Source organism: Giraffa tippelskirchi, chromosome 6 (assembly GCF_054371585.1).
Source record: "Giraffa tippelskirchi isolate mGirTip1 chromosome 6, T2T-mGirTip1v1.2.pri, whole genome shotgun sequence".
Taxonomy (NCBI): Eukaryota; Metazoa; Chordata; class Mammalia; order Artiodactyla; family Giraffidae; genus Giraffa; species Giraffa tippelskirchi.
Genome location: NC_137280.1, coordinates 76,714,634 through 76,741,883, shown reverse-complemented (window position 1 = coordinate 76,741,883; position 27,250 = coordinate 76,714,634). Strand labels below are relative to the sequence as shown.

General features: G+C 40.4%; 1 protein-coding gene across 2 annotated transcripts in view; it reads left to right on the top strand.

The window, feature by feature from the left end:
• The window catches only part of LOC145509219 (elongation factor-like GTPase 1), a 36,118-nt gene extending 9,879 nt beyond the window's left edge, over positions 1–26,239 (top strand). The window contains exons 4-12 of one of the 2 annotated variants that reach the window (XM_081497562.1): positions 1,545–1,678; positions 3,472–3,609; positions 5,213–5,429; positions 13,246–13,321; positions 14,334–14,470; positions 15,687–15,809; positions 19,608–19,707; positions 21,519–21,608; positions 24,358–26,239. In XM_081497562.1, the coding sequence (XP_081353688.1) occupies positions 1,545–1,678; positions 3,472–3,609; positions 5,213–5,429; positions 13,246–13,321; positions 14,334–14,470; positions 15,687–15,809; positions 19,608–19,707; positions 21,519–21,608; positions 24,358–24,361 (1,019 nt within the window). In that variant the 3' untranslated portion in view covers positions 24,362–26,239. Of the gene's footprint in view, positions 1–1,544; positions 1,679–3,471; positions 3,610–5,212; positions 5,430–13,245; positions 13,322–14,333; positions 14,471–15,686; positions 15,810–19,607; positions 19,708–19,979; positions 22,663–24,357 lie in introns of those variants that run through there. The other variant, XM_081497563.1, reaches the window with a different exon arrangement.
• The last annotated feature ends 1,011 nt before the right edge of the window (positions 26,240–27,250 follow it).

Genomic DNA, 27,250 nt, shown 5'->3' with positions numbered 1-27,250 from the left:
TCTGCCTTTGCTTTAAAACTCCGTCTCCTTCGAGACTCTTACCATCCATCCAGTTATTGTCCATGCCTTCTCACCACCTCAGCTTCTGGTTACAGTCCCTGGGCGCTGTTCATTAGTGACTTTGGCACCTGGTTCATCATTTTCCTTTTTACCCAAATCCACCAAGGTAGCTTTTCCTGTGTCTGAAAAATGACCTCTTCCAACAGCTTGAGCTTGGCTTCTCAACAGTAGTGATGTGTTCACCTCTGCTTCTCCCACCCACTAGCATGGCTGCTTTCTGCATTTTAATATCACCACATACTGGTCCTCTGATATTTCCCATTTAAATACTCCCTCCTCCACGATCTTTACTTTTCCATCTCTCTCACCTGTGTAGCAAGGGGCCCACTTGACTTCAGGAAGCCCTTCAGTCTCTTGCGCCCCATCGGCATCCTTCATTTCCTCTCTGCCTCCTCCTATCCAGACGTGTCTTTTCCTGACAGTCTCGCTGAGGCCCTCAGTGTATCTGCTGTCTTGGCCTCCTGTCCTCCCAGTAAAACTCTAGCCCTTGGCAGAGCTGACTCTACACATTTTCCTCGTACCCTTGGGTTGGGCTCTCGGCTGAGCATTGGGCTGCTGGTAGACTTCTGTGTGTCCTCTGTCAGACCTTGCTCGTTCTCTCCCACTGGAGCTCTCTTAAACCCTCTTGTTTCTTTGAGTCCACCTCTCAGTCCCTCTCCCACAATCTCAGCAGACATTTGTCCATTCTGTTTTACAGAGAAAAGGAAAATTCTCTCAGCTATTTGCCACTACCCCTCAAAGTGTAATATAGTTAGTATCTTTGCTTGCCTGTTGTCACTGTGAAAGGCTTGTGCTCTGGACTTACCTCCTGTGTCCTGGTGCTGTCAACTTTTAAGCATGTTCAAGCCTCTCATCTTAAATTGTGTGTATTTGTGTGTAAGACTTAAACAAAAGTGTACCGCTATTACTCTTTCAGTGACTCTGACAGCAGGCCCTGTGCTTTATGATAATGGCACATATTAGCAGTGTGAAATTGAGTGAAACATTGTTGGTCCTTGATCTCTGACTTTCTGTCTAGGGTCATATGAGCATAGAGAATTTCCAAGTAGATTGCAGAGGCTTAGGACATTTACATGGGTTTCAGGCAGTGAACATCAGTCTTTTCTCACTCCAGGGTTTCTTATTCTGATTCTGAGCCAGATGAACAGACAAGTGTTTCCCCAGTTGCAAAGTCTATAGGCACCTGTGACCTTTACAGGAAGTAACTAAGCTGATAGATAGACCTGGGTATGTTTCTGACTTGTGACTGCTTTTGTGACCTTGGGTAAATCTGTTCCCTTTTGGGAGCTTTAGCATGAAAGCTAAAATGAAATGAAGGGTTGGACTATGAAAATGCTGAATGATTTCAAGAATCTCACAGCTTTTGTTTTATGTGACAGAGCTTTTCTTCAGTCATTTCTTAGAAGCTCTCCTGTTCTCAATTGCCTGAGGAGGAGGGTTGCGTACCTGCACTGCTCAATATGTGTTTTCAAATCTCATTTCAGGCGATGAGGAGTACCTCATTAACCTAATAGATTCTCCAGGCCACGTGGATTTCTCCTCAGAAGTGTCCACGGCTGTTCGCATCTGTGACGGGTGCATCATCATAGTGGACGCTGTGGAAGGGGTCTGCCCGCAGGTAGTGATGGTAGCCTGGAAATGTTTAACTAGTTAAGAGAAGGCAGGGGGAGAGGAGGCACTGACCATCAATGACGATGTGGCACTTTAGACGTTTCTGTGACACCAGAAAGCTAGTTGTCCATTTCACATTCCATAGTGCTCAAGTCTGTGGTGGAGTTAAGTCACCCAAGTTCTGAAGGGATATTAGAGAGAATGACTTCAAGGTACTTTGACATGTCTGTAGTATCCTCTGGGAGAGGGACTCAGTGGAAATGAGAGAGGCATGTAGGGGGGTCTGGGGACTTTCCTCCAGTGAAAGAGTCTCTCAACTGTGAGGGGATGTTGACAGCGAAATTCTGAGCTGCTTCTCCCCTACATGGGAAAGTCTCTTCTGTTGGTTTCTCAGTCTGTAGGCCCCCTCACACTTACACACACACTCTCTCCCTTCCTCCCCTCTCTTCCTCTTCCAGATTCTTACTCTTTCCCACCAAAGTTCAAATAGTTCTCCCTAAGGCCAGAGTGAACATACAGCTCTGGTCAGAATGAAACTCAAGAGTGGCTTTCTAATCTCAGTTTTTAAAATAATTTTTCTTTGAAACCTTATGTTTTTTTCTTTAAAAATGTTGTCACCTTTGTGTCCTACTTCTTATTGTACCACCGTTTGTTTTAATGATTTTTAAAAAGAAGAGTAAAAAGCTTACATTACAGGCATACCTTGGAGATATTTCAGGTTTGGTCCTGAGCCACTGCAGTAAAGTGAATATTGCAGTAAAGCAGGTCACATGAATTATTTTGGTTCCCCAGTGAATATACAAGTTATGTTTATACTATACTGAAGTCTCTTAAGTATGCAATAGCATTATGTCTAAAAAAATGTACATACCTTGATTAAAACAATACTCTATTGCTAAAAACTACTTAACCATTTCTGAGTTGAGTTGTAATATTGCATTAAGTTGAGTTGTAATATTAACATCAAAGATTACTGATGGCAGATCACAACAACTATATTAATTATGAAAACTGTAAGGTATCATGAGAATTACCAAAATCTGACAGAACAAGAAGTAAACAAATGCTATTGGAACGCCAATAGACTTGCTTGATGCAGAGTTGCACAAACCTTCAGTTTGTTAAAAAAAAAAAAAAGCAACATCTAATATGCACAGTAAAGCAGAGCACAATGAAATGAGGTTTTCTTGTAGAAACGGAGAAAATCTGATCATTCTAGGAAGATGTGCTGTACTTATTCTGTAACTTCTCTGATTTCCTATAAGCGCAGGTCCTGCATCTAGAGAAGCAAAACCTTAGTCTGTGTAGTGTGCCGGGTGTCCTGACAAGTTAAGTTAAATTAACATACGTGACTTCAAAGTAGCTGAATAGTGGTTAATGCTAAGAAGTGGTTCATGATCAGGAAAGTGTACACAGGGAGCTTCTGGGGACATACTCTGTTTTTCCACCTGTGTGTTACAGCATGAGTGGTTTTTTTTTATTTCAGTGATTATTCAACAAACTGTGTGTGTTCTCGTGTGTGTTTAAATTCACAAAACTCTTACTATCTTGTACACAATTTTTATTTATCCTTCTTAAATAAATTGTCAGTTCCATAAAGGCAAGAACAATTTCCTGCCTGCAGTTCTTTGCTTCTGTGTTACATATTTTTGACTGTCTAATGAATACCTGTGTCTGACTGGCATGGTCTGAGTTGTACGTGATAAAGGAGCATGAAAATAAGCTACTTATTAATCACGATTTTCTAATGTGCTTTCATTTAAATCATGAGCTTTACATTTTCTTTTCTGTTTTAATCAGACACAGGCAGTTCTGCAGCAAGCCTGGCTCAAAAACATCCGTCCGGTTTTAGTGATCAGTAAGATAGATCGCTTGATAGTAGAACTGAAATTCACCCCACAGGAGGCCTACTGTCACCTCAAGAATATATTAGAACAGGTATTTTATCCTTTATTTCAGTACTTTAAAAACTGTGGCTCAAAGGAGAGTTGTAAGGAAGTTGCTAGGTTGAGTATGAGGCTTTACTGCAGAAAATCCACTTAAATGTGTTGGAGTCATCATACCGCAGCAGAGGCAATAGAGCTAGCATCATCTCAGGAGTCGCCTCCATCTCCCAGGAGCATCCTGGAATAGAAAACTTGGACAATAGGTCTTATGTTCTCTTGTTTAAAGTCTTGTGGTTGGGTTTTTCAGTGAAGCCAATATTAGGAAACTCTTTGGCTTTTTTTATTACCTGTATTTGGGTGAAATTTTACCAAAGCTTTCATTCATTTATTTATTCAGCAGACATTACCATAACTGTATGTTGAATAAATAAGTTCTTGAAGGTTTACTTCATGCTAAGGATTGTGAATATAAAGACAGGCAGGTCAGAGTCCCTATCTTCAAAGATATCACGGTGGGGTAGGGGAGAAAAACACGTAAAAGATGTTTGGGGAACAATGAGAGAAACCCTAAATATGATTTGAGAACATAAATGAGGCCTACCTCACCCAGAATGGATCAATAGGAAGGGGAGAGTTAGGGAGAGTCTTATAATAGGAGTCTTGAGATGGAAGAAAGGTAATGTGTACCAGGGGAGAATTATGGCAAAGGCCTTCAAGAGAGAAGAAATGAGATATACAGAGTCATTATATAAAGGAAAGAAAAAACATAGTGCAAGTTTCATTCAAAGAATGTAAATTATTGGTTACAATGAACTAAATCAAGTACAGTAGTGATAAGAGATGGGAGTAGAAGGGAATACAGTTGAGATTCTGGTGAACCCTGTATGCCATGCAGGGTTTGAAGTGGAGGTTTGAAATGTCTTTTTCAAGACAGTGGGGCACCATTGATGAGGCCACGTTGAGAATGTTTGTTTGCTACAGGAAGGAAATGATAAAGGAAGAGCAGTGAGAAAGTCTGGGTCAGTGGATCCAGTTCCCTGAAGAGGCAGTCAGGCACGGTACAGGTGGAATACTCCTGCCCTGCCATGGAAGGAGGAGAACCAGCAGTGTTTGTAGAGATGGACTTACAAGTTGGATGATGGGGAGCCTGCAGGATCTTTGAATGGTAGATTCTGATTTCTCTCTGAGGTAGGAAGTAAGATTGGTCACCTAGGAGTGAGAATCTTTGGGGCTTAGAGGTCAGGAAGGGGGCCTGAAGAGAGGGGAGAACAGTTCAAACATCTGACATGAGAAACAGAGAGGGAGTTGACAAAAGTCATAAACTCAGATTGTGGGGCTTGGAAACCAGGAGTTCTAGGGAAACCTGGCCCTCATACTGAAAAACAAATTGAAGATATGACAGATCAGTGTTTGCATTGAAAAAAGAAATGACCTTCCAAAAGCCTTACAATTTAGTCTTACTGGCTATTGAAATAAGTGGCTGATAACATGTAAGCTGATGATTGCTATAAGCATCAGTTCCATCCTCATGGGCTTCATAGGAGTTCAGACTGTGACTTAGAAGTCTAGACTTAAGGAGGGTTAGACAGTGTGTCTCCTGTCGTGGGCATGCCACGCATCCGAATGACCTTCTGCCATTTTGCCATCTCTCCTAGATTAATGCACTCACAGGAATCCTTTTTACTTCTAAAATGCTAGATGAAAGAGCGGAGAGAGAGGCTGAATCCCAGGTGAACCCGAATTCTGAACAAGGAGAACAGGTGTGTATGACTGGAGCACCGGCTTGGAGGACACGGATGACTCCCACCTGTACTTCTCACCTGACCAGGGGAATGTGGTGTTTACAAGTGCAACAGATGGGTGGGGCTTTGGGTAAGTTTTTGACTCTAATGAAACCTCTCTGTGGATTCTGTATACAACTGGTGCTTTAATTAAACTTTTTATCTTGAGGTATCGTAGATTCATGTTCAGTCGTAAGAAAGAATACAGGAAGCGTTCTCTTCTTCCTTTCCCCAGTGTCCCTCCATAGGTACTATCATGCAGAACTGTAGTGTAACATCACAGCTGGGCTATTAACATTGATATAATCCATCACCACAGAGCACCTTCGCGTTGCACTAACATAGCAACACCTACTTCCGTCCCACTCCCAGCTCCTCCTTAACGACTAACTGTCCTGCATTTCTATCACTTGTCATTTCAAGAATGTTATAGAAATGCACTTGAACAACATGGAATGTTTTCTAGGTTGGATTTTTTTCAGCATTGTTTTATGGAGACTTATCTAAATTGTTGCATGCATCACTGGTTGTTTCCTTTTCATTGTCTTGTCCTAGTCCATGGTATTGGTTGTACCACAGTTTGTTTAAATATTTACCCATTGAAGGACGTCTGGGTTTTTTCTGGTTTGGGGCTACTGTGAGTAAAGCTGCTGTAAGCGTTCATGTGCAGGTGTTTATGTGAACAGAAGTTTTCATTTCTCTGGGATGAATGCCTGGAAGTGCATTTGCTGAGTCCTAGGGTTGTTATATGTTTGATTTTTAAAGAAACTATCAAATTCCAGAGTAGGTATACCATATTCCCACCAGCAATGTGTGGTGATCCATTTCTCCACATCTTAACCCTCATTTGCTATCATCACTATTTCTGTTTTTTCTTTTTTTAGCCATTCTGCTAGGTATATACTGATGTGCTATTATGGTTTTAATTTGCATTTTCCTAACAGCTTCTGAGGTTGAACCTTTTTATGAGCTGATTTGTCATCTATATATCCTTTTGGGTGAAATATCTTTTCATGTTCTTTGCCCACTTTGTTTTCATTCAGGTATAATTGACATATACCATTATATTGATTTCAAGTATACAGTGTAATCTACCTTTGTACATATTGTGTAAATATTTGTTTATATTTGTATATAGATAATCACTACAGTAAGTCTAATTTCCATCACACTACATAGTTAGAAAATTAGTGTGTGTGTGTGTGTGATGAGGATTTTTAACTTTGACTCTTAAGAACTTTCAGTTACACAATGCAATGTTACTAACTTTACTTACCATGCTATGTACATTGCATCCTATGAGTTATTTTATAACTGGAAGCTTGTACCTTTTGACCCCCTTCAACCATTTTGCCAACCCTCTACTCCTTGCCTCTATCAACCACAAATCTGTTCTCTGTATCTGTAAGATGCTTGTTTTTTAGGTTTTGTTTTTTAAAGCTTCTACATGTGTAAGTGAGATCACGCAGTATTTGTTCATCTTTCTCCATCTGATATATCTCCTAATGCTCTCAAGGTCTATCCATGTTGTTGCACATGACAAGTTTGCATTCTTTTTTATGGCTGAATACTATTTGTGTGTGGGTGTGTGCACACGTGCATACCACGTCATCTTTATCCTTTCATCCATGAATGGACACTTACGTTGTTTCCATACCTTGGCTATTGTCAATAATGCTTCAGTGAAGATGATGTGATGATTTCTTAAACATTACCCAGCCACTGAGTGGCAAAGCTGTTGTTACATTTAAAGACTGCCTGGCACTGAAATTCATGCTTTCTTACCATGGTACTTCTGTGGGATCTTCACTGTGGAATACTGGGACCCTTGTTTCCTCTCATTGCCCTTCTGGATATGTACATGCTCAGGCCAAGTAGTAGTGATAGCAGTTTTGAATGTGCTAGGTAATTGATCACATTTCTAACCACAACCATTGCTTACTCGTGGAATCAGAAAATTCAAAGGATTTTTTACCTTGAGAAAAAATGTCTTCGACTTGGATAAACAGTTGTGGGACATAATGAAATTTACTTTAGTTGTGGGCTTAACCTTTCATACAGTTTGTGGGGATAACAGAATCAGGAATAAGAGACCAGGTGAAACCAACCTTGGTTATTTCTCATCTCCCTTTTTACAGGAACTTAATCTTCAACTTCATTTTGACTGAACACATTTACCTGGGGCAGCATAATAAGTTATAATACTGTAATTTTTTTGTGTTAGTTTGTAATAAATTATAGATTCCTTGGTTTACTATAAAGATCATATCAGACTTAAATACATTCAGATAATGGATTGTAGTGAAAATGGAAGTTAACAAACCTGAAAATTTGTAGTTTTCATATGTAGTTGATGACTTGCCTTTATCAACTTTCTGGTCCTCAGTTTCTTCATTTGAAAAATAATAATGTGGGTCTAAGATAATGTCTAAGAGTTTCTTTGAGCTAAAAAGTTCAGTAATTCATTCAGTCATATAAGAGAGTCAGACCTATTGATTTCTTAATTTGTAAGCATTTTGTTAGTGAGCCACAAGGTGGGGGGCTTGTCCTTTTCTAGTACTTATTTTCATAAATAATTGAATGTATTATGTGAATTTTAGTCTAAATCTCACGAATTAGGGGGAGTTGATCATGGAAAAAGGAATGGGGAGAGACTTGAATGAATGAAATCAAGGGAACTTCAGTATCCCTCATAACTTTGGACGTTTTTAACTTACTTTGAGTCAATAGATCAATTGCCCTGTATTAGACAATGTCATCTTTGAAGCTCTGCTAGTGCCTGTTCTCAGCTAGTTGACATGTTAACTAATGGGAAAAGGGTGTTGGAAATGAAAGCACTGGAGACCCTCTCCTTCCAATTTTCCTCTAAAATGTCAGTGAATAGGGAACTCCACGTGTCACAAAACGTGAGAAATGAGCACATTTCAGAATTTAGAAAATGTTTCTATGAACTCTTGCGTAGTGGAACAGGATTAAGAAGTGTGACTAGTGGCCATATGGCCTGAATTTGTCCTGTTAATAGTTGTTACTCCAGGAGAATCTGCTCTAAAAAAGCAACGCAGTGGCTGGGGTAGGTGGCAACAACGATCTGTTAATTGTTTCTGGTTAAGGTAAACAGAGCTGAGGCCCAACCCTATTCAACAGGGACAGGAAAGAGAAGACGATGAAAAGCCCTTCCTAGTAGTTCTTCATGCCGCAGCATCTTAGAATCCTGCAATTAATATTAGCCCGTTGGGTACCTCAGACTCAAAAGCGTATGTGGCCCAGTAATTTCACAGGTGGCCACATCCTCATTCAGGAGGATTGGCCAAAGATTGATGGGTCAGTAAAGTCCTGGAAAACATGTTCTGCAGATCTTTTCTGAGAATTCTGTTTGAAGTTACTCAGTAGAGGAAGTGAATTAAAATAGAACTCAAGAATGGAGAAATCCTGCTAGAAGCTATCATTGTAACTAATGACAAGATAAAGGAATAAAAGCACCGAGCAATAGTGGAGAAAGGTTTGATGTTGATAAGCAACTTTTGTGGTAACCAGGGGATGAAAAAGAAAGTAAAGGATGAAAAACAAGATTTTTGAAGATTTATAAGTGTCTGTATGTGTAGGTATGTGTATAGAAATGACAGACTAGAAAAGGGTGGAAGACAGTGACCTATAAGCAGATGGGCAAGTGTCTTACTTTAATTTATGATTCTATAGCAGTTATAGTGTTTGCAAAAGTGTTTGTTTACCACTTTGTGAGTTAAAAATAGGACATATATCTGACATGCTGTAAAGGATAACAGAAAATATAAAGGTCTGGGAAGAACAAATCAACATTAAAAAAAAAATCCTAGAAGCATGAATAGAATGTGCCTGATCAGAACAGTAAGTTACAGTAAGTATTTGTACCCCCTGTTGAAGGGATACTTTTTTTTTTTTAAAAGATTTTTAAAGAAGGAAATTTCATTAGGAAAAAAATTTATGAGTGAGCAAGCAACAACATACATAAATAAATTATATATAAATTATGCATTGTTATATACATGAAAGTAAAAGTGTTAGCTGTGCACTCATGTCCGACTCTTTGCAACCCCATGGACTGTAGCCCGCCAGGCTCCTCTGGCCAAGGGATTCTCCAGGCAAGAATAGTGGAGTGGGTTGCCATTCCCTTTTCCAGAGGATCTCCCCAAACCAAGGATCGAACCTGTGTCTCCTGCATTGCAGGCGGATTCTTTACCATCTTAGCCACCAGGGAAGCCCCGTTATATACATGTTGTGTATACAAATTTATTTATAATCTTATATAAAAAGTTTTGTATGAAACAGTTTAACATGTAAATGTATAAACTTATTTACATATAGTGTATAGTTTGTATTTCAATATCACTGTAAACTTATATAAATTAATATAAAATATATAAAAGTTGACACATAAAAGTTATAAATAATGGAATATAATAGAAACTAAACTTTTAGAAAAAATTTTTAAGACCTTTACTAAGTTAATAACTTTTGGATCAAATGGGAAATAAAGCTTTAAATAGTGAATTACTTTGCCCGGGATGGACCCTTGAGGCCAGCTCTTTCAGAACGTTGATGGCTTATAACTGTGTGATATGAATTTTCCTTCCTGATTGGGTATTTTTCTCTCCTGTGACTCTCAGTGAGAGGGGGCACTGGGTTTTTGTCTTCAGTAGTTTCTGTAGTCTCTTTTTGCTCCTAAGTTGCTGCCTGGTGCTCTTCATATTTCTGGTTCCAACCATAATTATCAACCTCCACTCCTCCAGCTTCTTATTGCTCCCACCAGGCTTTCGTTATCATAAGAGAATGTCAGCCAATTGGACTTGGTTGTAGTTAACCCCCGGATGCTTTGGAAAATAAAGGTGTCATCTTGTAAGTTGCTGATACTTTGAGAGTTGAACTTAAAGCTTAGATTGTGTAGGAACATACTGTTCCCTGCAGAAAGTATTTTTTGGGGGGGTCCTTTATCTAGACACTGCAGATGGTGTAATATACAGCATCCTTATTTGTCCGGGGACTGCTCCCGTTTAGCTGGGGTTTGCAGTAGAGCAGACCTGCTGCTAACTGGTTTCTCTAAGGGCTGGAGAGAGCTAAGTAAGTGTATATGTATTTCCTGTTTAATCTCGGATGCTGTAGAGCCTTTTTTGGCAGGTTCTGGCTGTCGGGTTTATTTACTTCGTGAAACAGAGTTTATTGTTGGCACAGATGCAGTGGACAGCTGGAGCCTGTTTCCTTGGCCAGTGTCCCTCTTGATTTATGCTTGCAGAATTAAGAAAGGGATTGATAGCATGAATTCTCATTCATATGAATGTAGGGAAAGTTGGACAGGAACACGGGCGAGACTGCTTGGCTTTGAATCCCAGCTTTATTTATCTGTGTGATATCTCGTGCTTCATTATGCTTTTCCGTGAAAGGGGGAGATAATTAGTACCTACCTTGTAAGAGAGTTGAAATGAATTCAGAGCACGTTGAACAGTACCTGGCACAGAAACACCCAAATGCTAGCTAGACTCATACTTATTTCTGTTGTTGTGAATAACGTGAACACTTGCTTTTCTTTCAGAATTGAGCACTTTGTCAAAATCTACAGTCAAAAAACTGGCATCAGAAAGGAAGTTCTTTTGAAAACATTGTGAGGAGATTATTATATAAATATGAAGGCTAAGGAGATTATGAAGGTAGATCAGGTAATGTGGTCTGTTGTCCCTGTTGATCAGTTGTCACATTCTTGCCCTGTGAAAACCTGCACTGTAACACACTTGTAATTTGCCTCAGTTTATGGGAGACTTTCTACTGTATATGTTTGGCTAAAGCTTATGTGTCTTATGTCCAAATATTGCGTAAATAGAGTTCTTGATCAGGATCAAAGGACTGTGTGTTGCTGTTGTTGTTGTTGTTTTTTCCTATTTAAGAGGAGCAGAAATCCCAGATCCTGGGCCGGTGAACTTGAAGACACATATTTTGCATCATGTGTTTGTGTGTCCCCTTCCTAAAGAGACGTCTCTTGTAGACGTCACTGTGTGGCCTGTATTCCTAGCCTCAGCCGAGGCCTCCTCATTGAACACCAGTCACCATGCATTGCTGATGGGTGAGCCCGGTGCTCCCTGGAGCACTTCATTCTGTCGGTGGAGGTCTTGTAGGGCTGCTGAGTCATCTAGCCTCAAAGGAAGGATGCTTTTCTTGAAGACTTTTTTTTTAATGTAAAATTAAGGATTTTATAATTATAAAATTGAAGAGCAGTATATTCCTTTTAGAAGTTATTCCTTAGTATAAAGCTACAGGAAAGAAAAAAAAATACCAGAGGCCAACACTGCTAATGGTATGGTTTTCATTTCTTTCATTCTGTTTAGATAACATTTATCCCTTGATTGAGATTATGCTGTTTATACAATGTAGCCGCTTTTCCGCTTGACATCCTATTGTGACCATCTTCCCTTGTCATTGAAAGTTCTTTATAAACAGTACAGTGTGTAGATTCCTTAAAAAACTAGGAACAGATCTACCATATGACCCGGCAACCCACTCCTGGGCATATACCCTGAGAAAACCATAAATGAAAAAGACATAGATACCCCAGTGTTCACAGCAGCACTATTTACAATAGCCAGGGCGTGGAAGCAACCTAGAAGTCCATTAATAGAGGAATGGATAAAGATGTGGTACATTTATACAATGGATTATTAGTCATAAAAAAGAACAAATTTGAGTCAGTTCTAGTGAGGTTTGTGAACCTAGAGCCTATTAATAGAGTGAAGTAAGAAAGAGAAAAATATAGTATATTAATGCATATATATGGAATCTAGAAAAATGGTATTGATGAACCTATTTGCAGGGAAGAAATGGAGACACAGATGTAGAGAATGGACTTGTGGACACAGGAAGGGGGAGAGGGGGCGAATGGAGAAAGTAGCATTAACAACATTGTAAAAATTTTAAAAATAAAAAAAAAAATTTAAAAAGGAACCGGTGGAGTGAAGTAGCAAAGAGCACAGTTTGAGAATCTGATTCTCTTTGAGTCTCAGCTCTACCGCTTTCTAGTTCTGTGACATTTGTCTGTTTCTTTCCTCTGCAAATTGAAGATAGTAATATTTATCTCATGGAGTGATTATGATAATTACATGAAATATCCAAGAAAAGTCTTAAGAGCAATTCCTGTCATGTAATAAACACCTTGTTACATCATCATTCATGTAATCATTCTCCTAAGATCGAACATAGTTTTTATTTCTGTTTCTCAAATATTTTGATATTTTAAGTAAAGCTGCGATAGGCATCTTGATGCATACATTTTTAGGCCTTTACGATTTTTTTTTTAACCAGTCATTCAAAGGTAGTGCCTTAATTTCCCAATACCTTACCAGTAGCTCTTGAGAAAGAGGGTTTCAGTTTATATTCCATCTCTAGTATCTACGAGAGTATCCATCTCAAAGTGCTTATGCTGTGCTTTTGTATAGTTTGATAATAGAAATAGTAGGGGTTTTGTTTTTTTTAATATCTTCTTCCTTGAAGTTGAACAGTGTTCATATTTTTAGAACATACTTTAGAACGAAGTCCATGGGCATTTTAGAGTGGAGTTTTAGCTCTCAGCTTGGGTACCGTGTGTTCTTTTGATGGCAGTGAGAGGGCAGCTGCAGTGATATATCCACCTCCCCACCCCCCCACACCCTGAGTGGTTTCATGTGTGGCGTCCACGGTTCGGAAACAGAAGAGTGAGTTGTAACTGACTGTGGATTATTGGCTGTTTAAAGCATTCATACAGCTGCTTTCCTCCACTTTGTTGTTGAGTAAGTATTTTCTAGTAGAAATGAAGCATCGATAATAAAGCACATCAAGAATGAATATGTTAGATAGTGATGAAATATTCAGAAATTTAAACCCATGCATCCTTTTTTTTTTTTTTTTTACAGGCAAAAGGAAAGAAACCTTTATTTGTACAGTTGATCTGGAAAATATATGGAGTTTGGATGATGCTGCCTTGAAAAAGTAAGACTGTTATAAGTTGTTTATCTCTGGGCAATGTAATTTGCAGTTTGACGAGTTACTCTTCCGAAAGCTAGGTAGACTGGGAAAGTGAAGAAAGCCTTTACAGAGGCTTTGATTACCGAGCTTGGAAACCATTTAAAGGAGTATGTGTAACCCAATTACAGGATGACGGGAGGGACAGAACAGAAATATTTTATAGAGTGCTGAGGCAAGGAGATAAAAGGATGGGAAGAAACATCAGACTTTGATTTTTACAAACTCAGTTTAAAGTAAGATAGTAAATGTAGTAGAAAAGCTGCTTGATATTGAGGCTCTCTCATGGGGTCACTTAGGGAAAACACCTTGCCCTATACAAGTGGAAAAGAAAGTTTGCTTTAGTAAATTTCCAAGTTGTTCCAGCGGTGGAATGATGATTTTTGGTTTTAGTATTTATTTATAAAATCACTTTACCAGTTGACATAGGGTGTTTAAGATGATTGTGGAATGGTGCTTCATGGGACATTTTCAAGAGAAGTTCATCTGGAAGCAAAAAGTAAAGGTTGAGCAGTTTAATCCTATGGCAGGAGCCCCCCTCCAGCATTTTTGTTTTTTTATAGTCAAGTAATGCATTAGGACGGAGAAGGCAATGGCACCCCACTCCAGTACTCTTGCCTGGAAAATCCCATGGATGGAGGAGCCTTGGTAGGCTACGGTCCATGGGGTCACTAAGAGTCGGACACGACTGAGCGACTTCACTTTCACTTTTCCCTTTCATGCACTGGAGAAGGAAATGGCAACCCACTCCAGTATTCTTTCCTGGAGAATCCCAGGGACGGTGGAGCCTGGTGGGCTGCCGTCTATGGGGTCGCACAGAGTCGGACATGACTGAAGCGACTTAGCAGCAGTAGCAGCAGCAATGCATTAGGAATAAATGTGTCATGTAATGTGTTTCTCTTCCTCACTGCCCCTTTGTATCTTTATGTGATCTTTCTCTCTCCTCACCTCCCGTCCACCCATCTCTTGTTTACTATAGGGACAAAGAAAAAACTGATAAAATCGTGACTTCTTTAGGATTAAAAATCAGAGCCCGAGAGGCACGGCATTCAGATCCTAGAGTTCAGATCACTGCTATCTGCAGTCAGTGGCTGCCCATATCCCAGGCTGTTCTTGGTATCCTTTATATTAACGGTTGTTAATGAAATCATAGATTTGACAGAACAAGAAAAAACAGTGTGTTATTGCCCATCAGGAGGTCCTCTGAAAATAATGCATGCCAATTCAGAGTAAGTTTTTTCTGGAGTTATTTAATATTTTACCATGAAACTGTATTAAATACTTTAGAAATGAATATATTAATATTAATTAAGATTAATACGAATCTGAATGTTCTTAAAAAACAGTTTGAATTTTTGTTTCTTAATCCATAAAATCAAAACTCTTAGACTAAGATTTACGTACAAGTAGATACTTTAGATGTTTGTGTTAGGATCACTGGTTCATTTTAACCTGTATTTTCTTTACCTTGTTGATACTTCATCTCAAATTAGTGATTCCAAAAGGACTTGATTTTAAGCGGCTTACCTTAACTAAAGTCATTTTGTAGGTGAATTTAGACTATCTTCTTTGTTTTTTTTTTTTTTTTTTTTTAAAGAGTTTTGTTATGTGGACCAATTTTAGCGTCTTTATTGAATTTTTTACAGCATTGCTTTTGGTCTGTTTTACATTTTGGTTCTTTGGCTGAGAGGCATGTGGGATCTTAGCTCCCTGACCAGGGATTGAACCCACACCCCCTGCGTTGGAAGGTGAAGTCTTAACGACTGGACCTCCAGGGAAGTCCCAACCAAAGTAATTTTATAGAGGAATTTAGACTATTGATACCTTCTTGTCATTGATCTGTGTGTACTTAGCAGTATCCACGGGGTGGGCTGAGGGTGCAGTGTCTGGGGAGTGGGCCAACAGTGGACCACAGAGCTGTAATAAACACAGACCCCTACGGTGACCTCGCTCTGTTGGAGGACCTGCTTGTATCACAGCTAGTGGCTGATGGCGGTTTTATGTCAGTTGATAGAGGCTGAAACTGTATGAAAGATTTTGAGGACTTGGTCACAGGTAGCCAAACTCCTAAGCTCTGTTGTCCTTCCTCATTTGTTCCATAGGATGTCAGTGTTAGAGTATCTACCATGAGCATCCTTTCTGGGCTCTAGAGTGTCCATGAACTCCCTGAGATTGTATCCATGTTTTAAGATGTGACTTACGGAGTATTGCCTTACAGCCCAGGCATCGTATAGACACATGTTGTTACTTCAGTATTTCATACACAGTCTGAGTCTCTGCCAGGGTGAAGAGCACTTGCTCAGGCTTTTGAGTCCTTAACATCAGACTTCAGCTATGGTGTGTCAGAAGCTTCCTAGTCCCCTCGACATTACAGCTGAGAGAGTGGAGAAACTGATGTGTGCAGGATCACAGACTTTTGGTTCTCTCCCACCAGAAACCCAGGCCCCGAAAGCAGGTGAGGTAAAGACGAACACGCCAGTCAATGTATTTTTGGTCATCCTAAGTCAAGACTACTCTAGACCAATTTGCTGAATGCTATCTTGCTAAATGGCCAAATGGCCAACTCCCCCGGTAAACAATTTCACAAACATTTCTCCAGTTGCTTCTTGTTTTCTAACATTTCAGTTTCGCCAGAGCCATTTTGCTCTGCCAGTGGAGTGAGGAGACCTGAGACCTCTCCCTTTTGCCCAGATCACAGTTCATAATCTTATCATCCTGCTCTGTTCCATCCTCTCAGGTAGCCAGGAATGCGTTCCTGAGGTAACTGTGTCTCCAGGGCCTGTGGAACAGTGACTCCAGGGTCTGTGTTCCCTCTTGAAGCCCTGCACATGCTCGCCCCATGAGAGGAAGCCTTATTAGCTTCCGGCTTCATATGGCTCCATGAAATTCATCTGTGCTCACTACTCTGTCCTCTTTTTCTCCTGTTCTGTTGGATTTGCGGCCCCTGCCCTCAGATCACTGCTGTTCTCAGACCCATGGTTGACTCTCCTTTGTTAAATCTCTCAGCCTGTTCCCAGTCCTCCTGACTAGGATTGTCACTACCATTTGACACAGTCAATCCCTCCTTCCTCCTTAAGACCCTTTCTTCTTTGACTTCTGGGCTTCCACCTGTTTCTCCTTGTCTCCCCGGCTATTTATCCCATCCCCCACCCCCCATTTTTTTTTATTAAAACAGGAGAAAAATCAAACAGAAGTTAATAACATGTACAAGGGAGAGACCTGGGAAAACAGAATAACTTGCTAAAATGTCTGAAACCCTCACCTTAAATACTGTCAGTGGTTTAGAACTTCAAAGGGGAGAAAGGCATTTGCCATGGGAAATGAAAAAGTGAAAGTCTGGTTACAAAGAGTGTTTGCTGGGCCACAGAGTGGGCTCTGATCACTGAGCCTTGCCAGATTTCCCCACCACACCAGCCCCTTCTCTTTGCAGATATTTCTGGTTATAGTTGTGTTCCAGGAACAGGCCCTTTATCTCAATTCTTTAGACAACTAAGGGGACAGAAAAAGAACAACTTCCTAAGTTCTCTGTTCCTTAAAAACAATCAGCCTAAATTAACCCTCCGCTAAAGAAACACCTTGTGGAGTGGCGAAGTTTGCTCTTCTGCAGTTCTGCCTTTGAACCTTCTTCGTGGAGTTTCACGGTCCAGAAGCCAAGTTGGTAGATTGTGTCTCATTAAGCCAGTCTCTTAGTCCTGACAGTAGGTTTAACTAGACATCTTTAAGTCCATTTCTGCAAGCGGTGATGCAGATGGGCTCGCAAAGTTAGGCTTCTAAGGTGCAAGCAATCAGGTATTTCTAAGAGGCATTTCTGTGAAGACAAAAAGGTTCATGGTTGGAGCAAATTATAAACCAGCTTCTGAACCTAGGGAGCAACCAGTCCAGATTTCTAGATATTAGAGTCAAGTATCATTTGCAATCTGAAATGTCTTTGATGATGTCCTCCAATGTTCAGGTAAACTTCCTGAGTGGCTTACACAGCAGTGGGCCAAAATATTGCCCCCAAATGGGCTATTGTGTGGTGGTCTCTCTTAAACTTATCTCAAGTTGCAGGGCTTCAGGAAAGGAGCAACTTTGGTTCTCTGTGTTTCCACATCAAAAGTGGGAGGAAAAAGCAGAAATGTTAGTTTGGAGAGTTATAGCCTAATATTTGAGGAAACCAGAAGAATTCAGGATCCAGCCCAGTTTACAGGTAGTAAAACACAACCTCAAAGATGGTAACAGAACTAGAATCTAATATTCCCAAGGGTGTGTCAGGATACATTTAACAGGAGGCTTCCTGTGTGCTGTTTTCAGTCTTGCATGAATTCTATGTTCCTTAACAGCACCTGAACACAGGTGCCAGAGAGCTGGCAAGCCGGCTTTCGGGGATAATAGAAATTCATGTATCTCATTCGTATGGAAATTCCATACGGTGAACATCAGCCATTTACAACTCTCTTCCCTTCTGATATGTAAAGTAACTTTTACAACCCCCTCTCTTGAGAATGATTCTAGCCTCTTGCTTTCTGGATGACTTGTTAGATTTTTGATCCCTGTCTCTGCTAAAAAGGGCTATCGTGTAAGAGAGTATATATATGCCCACAATATGTTAAATAAACACCTTTGTTCCATCAGAGCACTGATCCCCGTGTCTTTCCTCATCTCTCTCTCTCTCTCTCTCTCTCTCTCTGTCCCCTTCAGGCGGCTCAGCCTCTTTTCTTCCTTCTTTCACTTTCTTATCGGTCGACTCTGTACCCCCAAGTTCCGGTCCATTAAAGGACCACAACAAGGGTGTGTTATAGTTTCTGTTGAAACATAATTTTTTTCTCTCTTAAGTCACTCTCATTTCTACCCAAGATAGCCAACTTAAGACTCATTTGTTTGCAGAATAAGTTTAGTTTCATTAAACTTGGCCTGATTGTTTTTATAGATTCAGCATGAATAGCAGTTCACCATGTAGGCTCTTTTAAATCTCTTTTGCTGGAGCTTTTCATAAGGAATCTCCAGATTGAACTTCTAATAGCCTCTTGAGGCTAAGAAACCAAGCCACATCTTTGCCATCAGAGCTGGCTGTTTAGTCTTGATCTTTTTCCTGATTCTTCTCCATCCCCTTGACTTTTTAACTGTGGGATGCCCCAGGCAAGGCTTGGTATTTGGATCTCATCTGTTTTCTACCTGCAGTCACTCTCCTGCTCATCTTGTCCAGTCTCTAGGCTTCCCATGACAACAGCGTGCTCTTAATTTCTGCATTTGTTTCATGCCCCTATTTCCAGTCCATCTTTAAATCCTGTTTACTCTTCCTTTGAAATATTATAATAGCTTTCCAGCTGGTATTCCTGAGTCTGTTCTTGATTGCCTGCAGCCAGGGTGAGCCTGTTAAAATTGGAGTCAAGGCATGTTGCTTTGTTCCTCAAAGCCTTTCAAAGTTTTCCCTGGCAAGACTTCTGCTGCTAAGTCGCTTCAGTCGTGTCCGACTCTGTGCGACCCCATAGACAGCAGCCCACCAGGCTCCCCTGTCCCTGGGATTCTCCAGGCAAGAATACTGGAGTGGGTTGCCATTGCCTTCTCCAGGCAAGACTTCTGATAGATACTTAATTCTTACTTTCTTTTCTTATTTGAATTTTACTCTTGAATTCTTTATGTGTAAATTATTTTGATGTAGGGTGATTTTAAAAAATTACTGACGAGTGTTTTTTTTTTCCTTAACCAATATTTTTTTAATGTGAGTTAAGAAAAATGTCCATATGCTGATTAGGAAATTATGTTAAAATTTATAGATTTAGGGAAAATCAATATCTTTATAGTATTGCATCTTAATCTTCATTTCTAAGGTATTTTTTTGTTATCATGATATTTTTGTCTGTTTTATTTTCTAACTTACTTTTCTGAGGGGTTGGAAAAACTACTGATTATGTATTTTATTAATAAGCTACCTTGTTGACTATTGTCCTTTGGTAAAATTCCTCAATTCTATCCCTTCTCCACTGGAAACAGTTATGAGGGCTTCTGGTGGGTGGTTAAGCCCATTTCCTACCTGGAGTTCCTCCAGCTCTTCTCCCACCCTGTCAGTTTTGCTTTTCTTTTCTCCTTTCTGCCAGTTCTCTTGCTCTCACTCTACTATTTTTCTAGCAATCGTATTCTTTTCTAAATGGAATTTTTCTTATAGTTGTAAAAGATTATAGGTTGCTTATGTATGTAGATGATGCCGTGTTCTAAACTTCTCGTTTTCAGAAAAGCCTAGATTATTAAAGTAACATTTTTCTTTCCTGTTTAGCTTTTATGAAATGCAGAAGTGAAGATATCGCTCCAGTTATTATCTTTGTTTCCAAAATGTTTGCAGTTGATGCTAAGGCTTTGCCTCAGAATAAGCCAAGGTAAGGATCACAGGGAAGCCAGGCTGGGCCAGGGAGGTGGGGGGCAAGCTTGATGGGGTGCAGGGAGGGTGTGCGGTGGGGAAGATGCAGTTCTGTCCTCAGCCCAGAACTCATGTGGAGCAGCCCCTGTGGGAACGTAAATTTCACTGAGTACTTGGTCTTTTTGTGATCCCTCTGGAGGAAACAGTTGTTGAAATCAGCTCTGGGACTGTTAATTCAAATTCATGTTAAAAAAAAAAAAAAATTTTTTTTTTAATTTTTTGCTGCATCAGGTCTTTTTTGCAGCATGCGGGCTTATCTGGTTGCAGCAGACAGGCTTAGATGTGCCATGGCCTGTGGGATCTTAGTTCTCCAACCAAGGATCGAACCTGCATACCCTGCACTGGAAGGTGAACTCTCAACCACTGCACCAACAGAGAAGTCCCTGAATTCGCATACATTTGAAGAAGAGTAGTTAGAGTAGTGGTAGCCACAGTTAACAGCTGTTGAACGTCAGACAAGCTCTGATCTCAGCCTGTCTGTCTGCTTCCGTAGAGATTTTTGAACGTGTGAGTACCTCTGCCGATCTTTGTGTGTATTGTGTATGTGTGGAGAGAGAGGAGTGAAGTTCAGCCATGGAAGACGTATCCTTTCTCAAGTTTCCGAAGTCTTGGAGAATCTCTTCTACATCATATGAACTGGTACAGGTCCTCCTCCCCAACTAGTATAAGTGATTAGATCCCAGTTGTTCCTTGTGGGAATCATGGCGCTAGCCTCCTAGCTGGTTCCGCTGTCCCGGTGTCTTAACTTGGCAGGTCCACTTGCCGTTCTCCCTTCAGGATCAGGAGTGAAAAGATTCACTCTACCCAGAAGCTTGAAGGCTCCTCTTCTTTACTGTCCACATCTATTCTGGGAGTTTTCTGTGTGGGAATCTTTCAAATAACCTTAGAGAAAGAATATAAATCAATAGTACTTCTTAAGAAGGGCCTGGTACCTCAGGCAGCATCTAAAATCTTGCTTTTTTAGGTTCTAAATAATAATGGTAATAGCACTAATAATTGACTCCAGTTTATCAAGCTTACAATATTCCTGCCTCACTGTTGATTATGCCATTTAAATCTAACAGTAGTTCTGCAATGCAAGTATTTACTGTTTTAGTCTAACCTGGAGAAGTTAAGAGGCCTTAGAAAGATGAAGTAGTAATGGATTTTCCAGTAATCATGTATGGGTGTGAGAGTTGGACTATAAAGAAGGCTGAGCGCCAAAGAATTGATGCTTTTGAACTGTGGTATTGGAGAAGACTCTTGAGAGTCCCTTGGACTGCCAGGAGATCCAACCAGTCCATCCTAAAGGAGATCAGTCCTGAATATTCATCAGAAGGACTGATGCTGAACCTGAAACTCCAATATTTTGGCCACCTGATGCAAAGAGCTGGCTCACTGGAAAAGACCCTGATGTTGGGAAAGATTGAAGGCAAGAGGAAAAGGGGGCAACAGAGGATGAGATGGTTAGATGGCATCACCAACTCAATGGACGTGAGTTTCGGTAAACTCCGGGAGTTGGTGATGGACAGGGAGCCCTGGCGTGCTGTGGTTCATGGGGTTGCAAAGAGTCGGGCACGACTGAGCGACTTCACTTTCACTTTTCCCTTTCATGCACTGGAGAAGGAAATGGCAACCCACTCCAGTATTCTTGCCTGGAGAATCCCAGGGACGGCGGAGCCTGATGGGCTGCCGTCTATGGGGTCGCACAGAGTCAGACATGACTAAAGCGACTTAGCAGCAGCAACAGCACTGATCTGTTCTACATGTCTATAATCTTTGCATTTCTAGAATATTACATACAGTTCCGGCAGGGAGCGTGGTGAGAAGCGGATGGCAGCCTTCAACCCAGCGCGCTCCAGGTCCTCTGGCCTCTGGTGGGTAGGTGAATTAGGGGCTCCCAGGCCAGGACCTCCTGCAGGCAGGCGAACCAGGGGCCGCTGGGCCGGGAACCCCGCTGGGTAGGTGAACTGGGAGCGCACTCACTCGGACAGCTTGGGCTGTGTCTTGCCGGGCCTCAGAGCTCTCACTACCACCACCCACTGGAAGCCACAGCAAACCTCACCCTCACTCTCACCCCTGCAGCCTAATGGTGGCGGCCGCTCAGTGCCCGGGCCTCGCTGACCAACCACCCGGCTTCTTGGCCCAGGGCTGCAGGGCTTAGGCCAAGCCTCTGCCAGGCACCCACGCGGATCAGGTACCTGAGGTGACCACTCACCACGTGGGGGCTGACAAAGGCTTTCACGACCCAGGAGGTGAGCGGAGCTGTGGTGGGTCATGGGTAGAAACTAACGCTCCGGCAGTCGGTGGTGATTCTACCAAGACCTTGATGTCGAAAGATACTAATAGAAATGATGGAATAACTTACCGCATGCAGCCAATAGTTACTGCCCATCGCCCTTTGGGAAGATTTACTGTCCATTTATAGAAAGCCTGTGTCTATAATATGAAAAAGCTGCTCTCAACTTTCCCCTCAACCTTTCAAAAGAAAACTGTATCTAGGCCTTCTAGATGCAAAGATGTTGCTGAAGTATGATAAAGTCAAGTTAGAAAATCACCTATCTTGTAAATGCCCTTTTTTTTTTTTTTTTAAAACCATAGAAAAGACATGTCTTCTGGAAATGAAGTTTCTAAATGGAGTTGTTTGACCACCTCTAGAAATGACCTCAGGAGCCCCCAAGGTCCACATTTGTCCAGTGGGTTAGAGGACATGGAATGGATGACATTGAGGAAGTAAAGCAGGTTCTAGGGCAGACTGGCCATCCTTAGAAGACATTTCCATATTATAACCATTGTTCTGTGTGTGCATTTTATTCCTCACTACTGTATAAATATAGTCGACAATAAGTACTTTTTGGCAATATCTAGTCTTTCTAAATGTTCTGAAGTCCTGATATATGTTAAAACTAGAAGTAGTAAAAAGACATTTTGTAAACATCTTTATGTTAAAATTCCTTTGAAATATTGTTGGCTAGGGGTGGGGGGGTGTGTGTGGCCAAACCACCTCTGAACATTGCATTGTATCTATGCACTAGTTGAAGATTGGAGGTGGCGAGGGAAGAAGGAAGTGCAAAGAGTTCTGTGCCTGAATGTTTATAGTGGGGCAAGACTAAGCACTGTGTTTTTTTATGTTTGTGCATTTTATTTCACTTTGCTGTGTATATAGTGCATATAAGGGACAAGTGAGTCCTAATTTACGACATTTAGTCTTTCTAAATGTTAAAGAGATTGCTAGTGTACGACAGAAACAGAGTTAGTAAATTAATACATTTTGTGCATTTTGTGTGAAAATTTCCAGAGAAGATTGTCTTCTGAAAAATTGAGCTTTATTCCCCTCTGGGTTGGTAGAGGGGGGAGAGATGGGAAGGGGGTTGGTCTTAGGCTAGAATGCCTGTATTTTGAAGACATTTTCAGAATATAACTGTTTCATGTGTGCAGTTTATTCTAAAACTGCTCTGTATATAGTGGACAAATGAAGTCCTTATTTGAAACATATAGTCCATGTAGATGTTTAGAAGTGCCTGACATAGGTTAAATGTAGAAGTCATAAAATATCATTTTGTAAATATCTTTTTGCTCAAATTCATAGGAAATGTTGTCTTTGGGAGTGTTGAATGTTAAACCACCTCCATGAGCAAGTATACTGTTGTCTGTATTTGTTCTGTAGTTTGGAGGAGGTGGGAGAGAAAGAACTGCAAAAGGTAATATGCTAGTGTGTTCGTACCTGGACATATTCAGACCAAACCATTTTCTGCATGTTATATGCATTTTGCTTGGTGGTGTATATAATGGACAAATGAGTCCTAATTTTGCAACACCTAGTTTCCAGATTGAAGGCAGGAGGAGAAGGGGATGACAGAGGATGAGATGGTTGGATGGCATTACCGACTGAATGGCCATGAGGTTGAGCAAACTCCAAGAGGTGGTGAAGGAAAGGGAAGCCTGGCATGCTGCAGTCCATGGGGTCACAAAAAGTTAGACACTACTGAGCGACTAAATAATAACAAAGTCTCTGCTTTTGTAAACATCTTTTTATTAAAATTCCTGTGAAATATTGTTGTTTGAGGGGGGCGGCCAAACCACCTCTTTGAATACTGCATTGTATTTGTGCACTGGTTGAAGGCTGGGGCTGAATGAGGTTGCCAGTGAAAGACAAAGTAGTCAGTAAAAAAATTAGCACATTTTAAGTAAAATTAGCACATTTTAAGTAAAATTAGCACATTTTGTACACATTGTGTGGAAATTCATAGGCCAGCTTGTCTTCTGTAAATGACTTTTGGATATGAATTTGTTCAGTCGCCTCTAAGCATTACACATGCCTGTACTTGTCCACTTGATTGGTGGTGGAGAGAGGAAGTGAGGGAGGGAATCATTCAAGCCAAACTGGTCATATTTAGAGACACCCTAAAGCTTCCCTGGTGGCTCAGATGGTAAAGCGTCTGCCTACAATGCGGGAGACCCGGTTCAATCCCTGGGTCGGGAAGATCCCTTGGAGAAGGAAATGGCAACCCACTCCAGTATTCTTGCCTGGAAAATCCCATGGATGGAGGAACCTGGTGGGCTACAGTCTACGGGGTCACAAAGAGTCGGACACGACTGAGCGACTTCACTTTCTTTCTTTCTTTTCTAGATGATAAGCACTGTTACGTGTCTTCTCTTCTGCTCATGCTCAGTCGTGTCCGACTCTTTGTGACTCTTTGGACTACAGCCCACCAGGCTCCTCTGTCCATGGGATTTTTCAGGCAAGAAAACTGGAGTGGGTTGCCACTTTCTCCTCCAGAGGATCTTCCTGACCCAGAGATCAAACCCACATCTCCTATGTCTCCTGCATTGCAGGTGGATTCCTTACCTGATGAACTACTAGGGAAGCCCCCAAATAATTATTATTTCTTGTCTTGTTCAAGACTTAGATGGGTGAAAGTTTATTTAGCTGTGCTGTGTACATAGCGGACAAGAGTCTAGTCTACTTTTACAAGGATCTAATAAATGACAATATCTAGTTTTTTAGATATTTAGAAGTGCTTAACGTGTTTAAAAGTAGAGGTAGTAGAATAATGCTTCTTGTAAATAGCTTTTAAAAGCTGATGGGAAATACTGTCTTTGTAAATGAGATTGTTAAACCTCCTCTCTACCTAGTACGCTCTGTGCTTGTCCATTGGGTTGAGGAAGGTAGGAGGGAAGATTGCAAAGATGTTTCGCTAGTGTGTCCTAGAAACCTTTCAACTTATCCATTGCTCTATGTGTTACATGTATCTCATTTACCTTGACTGTATATAGTATGTATGTACTGGACAGATGGGTCCCAGTTTTACAATAGCTAGTCTCTAGATAGTAAAGAGGTTGCCAATGTATGATAAAGTGAAGTGAAAGTTGCTCAGCCATGTCCGACTTTTTGTGACCCCATGGACTATCCATGGAATTCTCCAGGCTGGAATACTGGAGTGGGTAGCATTTCCCTTCTCCAGGGGATCTTCCCAACCCAGGGATTGAACCCAGGTCTTCCACATTGCAGGCGGATTCTTTACCAGCTGAGCCACAAGGGAAGCCCAATGTATGATTAAAGTGGAGTTAGTAAACTAATGTTTTGTATACTTTGTGTTATAATTCATTGAAAGGCTGTCTTCTGAAAAGGAAATTGTAAATCACATCTAAGTGCAACATGTAAGTGTACTCTGCCCACTGTTGGATGCATGGCAAATAGGAGGAATTGGGAGAAATGAAGAGTTCTAGGCTAGAATATTCCTTCATAGAAGACACTTTCAGATATAACCATTGTTACACGTGTGTAGTTTATTCAATACACACATGTGTATACAGTGGACAAACAAGTCCTTATTTGAAACATCTAGGTTTTCTAGATGTATAAAAGTATACAACCTATGTTGAAAGTAGAGTTAAAGTAACACCTTTTAAGTATTTCTTCTGTTAATTCATAGGAATGGTTGTATTTGGGAAGTGGAATTGTTAAACTTGAGTAAACTCTCCAGGAAAAGTAAGTTCACTGGGTGGTGGGGAAGCAGGGGCAGGGAAGGAAGTACAGAGAGAAGGGTTCTGTACCCATCAGTCTTTAGACAAGTTTAGACTATCTAACCATTATTCTGTTTATGCATTTTAGTTAATACTGCAATGTTTTAATCATAATTCTGCCAATATCTTTATCTAGAGGCCTGTTGCCATTTTTGTACTTTGTGAAATTTTTGTTGCTAAGAAAGTCAGGATTACATTTTTTACCTTCCAGATTGAGTTGGTATAGTATATTCTTAGTTATCAAAATACTCATAGCCTTGAGACTTTGAAATATTAAATATTCATGATGTTTGAAAAACACAATACATAACTGTATGGTCATCCAGGTCACTGATTCTATCAGTGGTTCATTTCTTTTTATTGCTGTGTAGTATTCCATGGTATTGATATACTATAGTTTGTTTACCTATTCACCCACTGATGGGCATGTGGATTGTTGTTTTGGGGTTTTTTTTTTTGGATATTATGAATAAAGCTGCTAAAAACATTCATGTTTCCGTGTGAAAACAAGCCTTCATTTCTCTGGGATAAATGCCTAGGTGTACAACTGCTGGGTTGTACAGTAGTTACATGTTTAATTTTTTAAGAAACTGCCTGTGGCCATACTGTTTTACATTCTCACTCCCAGTATAGGAGTGATCCAGTTTATCTGAATTCTTACCAGCATTTCATGTTGTCAAATTTTTTATTTTTTTAAAAAAGCTATTCTGTGGCATTGAAACATGTATATTATCATATGTGAAACGAATCTCCAGTCCAGGTTCGATGCATGAGACAGGGTGCTCTGGGCTGGTGCACTGGGATGACCCAGAGGGAGGGGATGGGGAGGGAGGTGGGGGGGGCGGCTCAGCATGGGGAACACATGTACACCCGTGGCAGATCCATGTCAATGTATGGCAAAACCACTACAATATTGTAAGTTAATTAGCCTCCAATTAAAATAAATAAATTTATATTTAAAAATTTTTTTAAAGCTATTCTGATACATATGTAATAATGTCTGATTGTGACTTTAATTTGCATTTCCCTAACAGCTAGAGATATTAAGCCCATTTTCATGTACCTATTTACCACGTGTGTATCCTCTTTAGTGAAATACCTGTTCAGCTCTTTTGTTCATTTTCTAATTGGATTCTTTGTTTTAATTGTTGACTGTTTTGTTCTTAATATAAATCCTGGTCCTTTATCAGATACATGGTTTGTAAATATTTTCTCCCATTGATCTAGGTACTAATACTGCAGTTTTGGCTATGTAAGTCTTATATCAGGTGGACTGGTTCCTTTTACTCTATTTTTTTTCAAAATTGTTTTAAGTATTCTGTGGCTTATACCTTCTGATATAAATTTTAGAATAATCTTATTTAATTGACAAAAATAAAACGCTTTGCAAGAATTTTGAGTGAAATAAATCTATAAATCAATTTGGGCCCAACTTTATGCCCCACTTGTCTCCTAGAATATTGAAATCAGAGGATCCTTGACTGAGAAATCAGAGC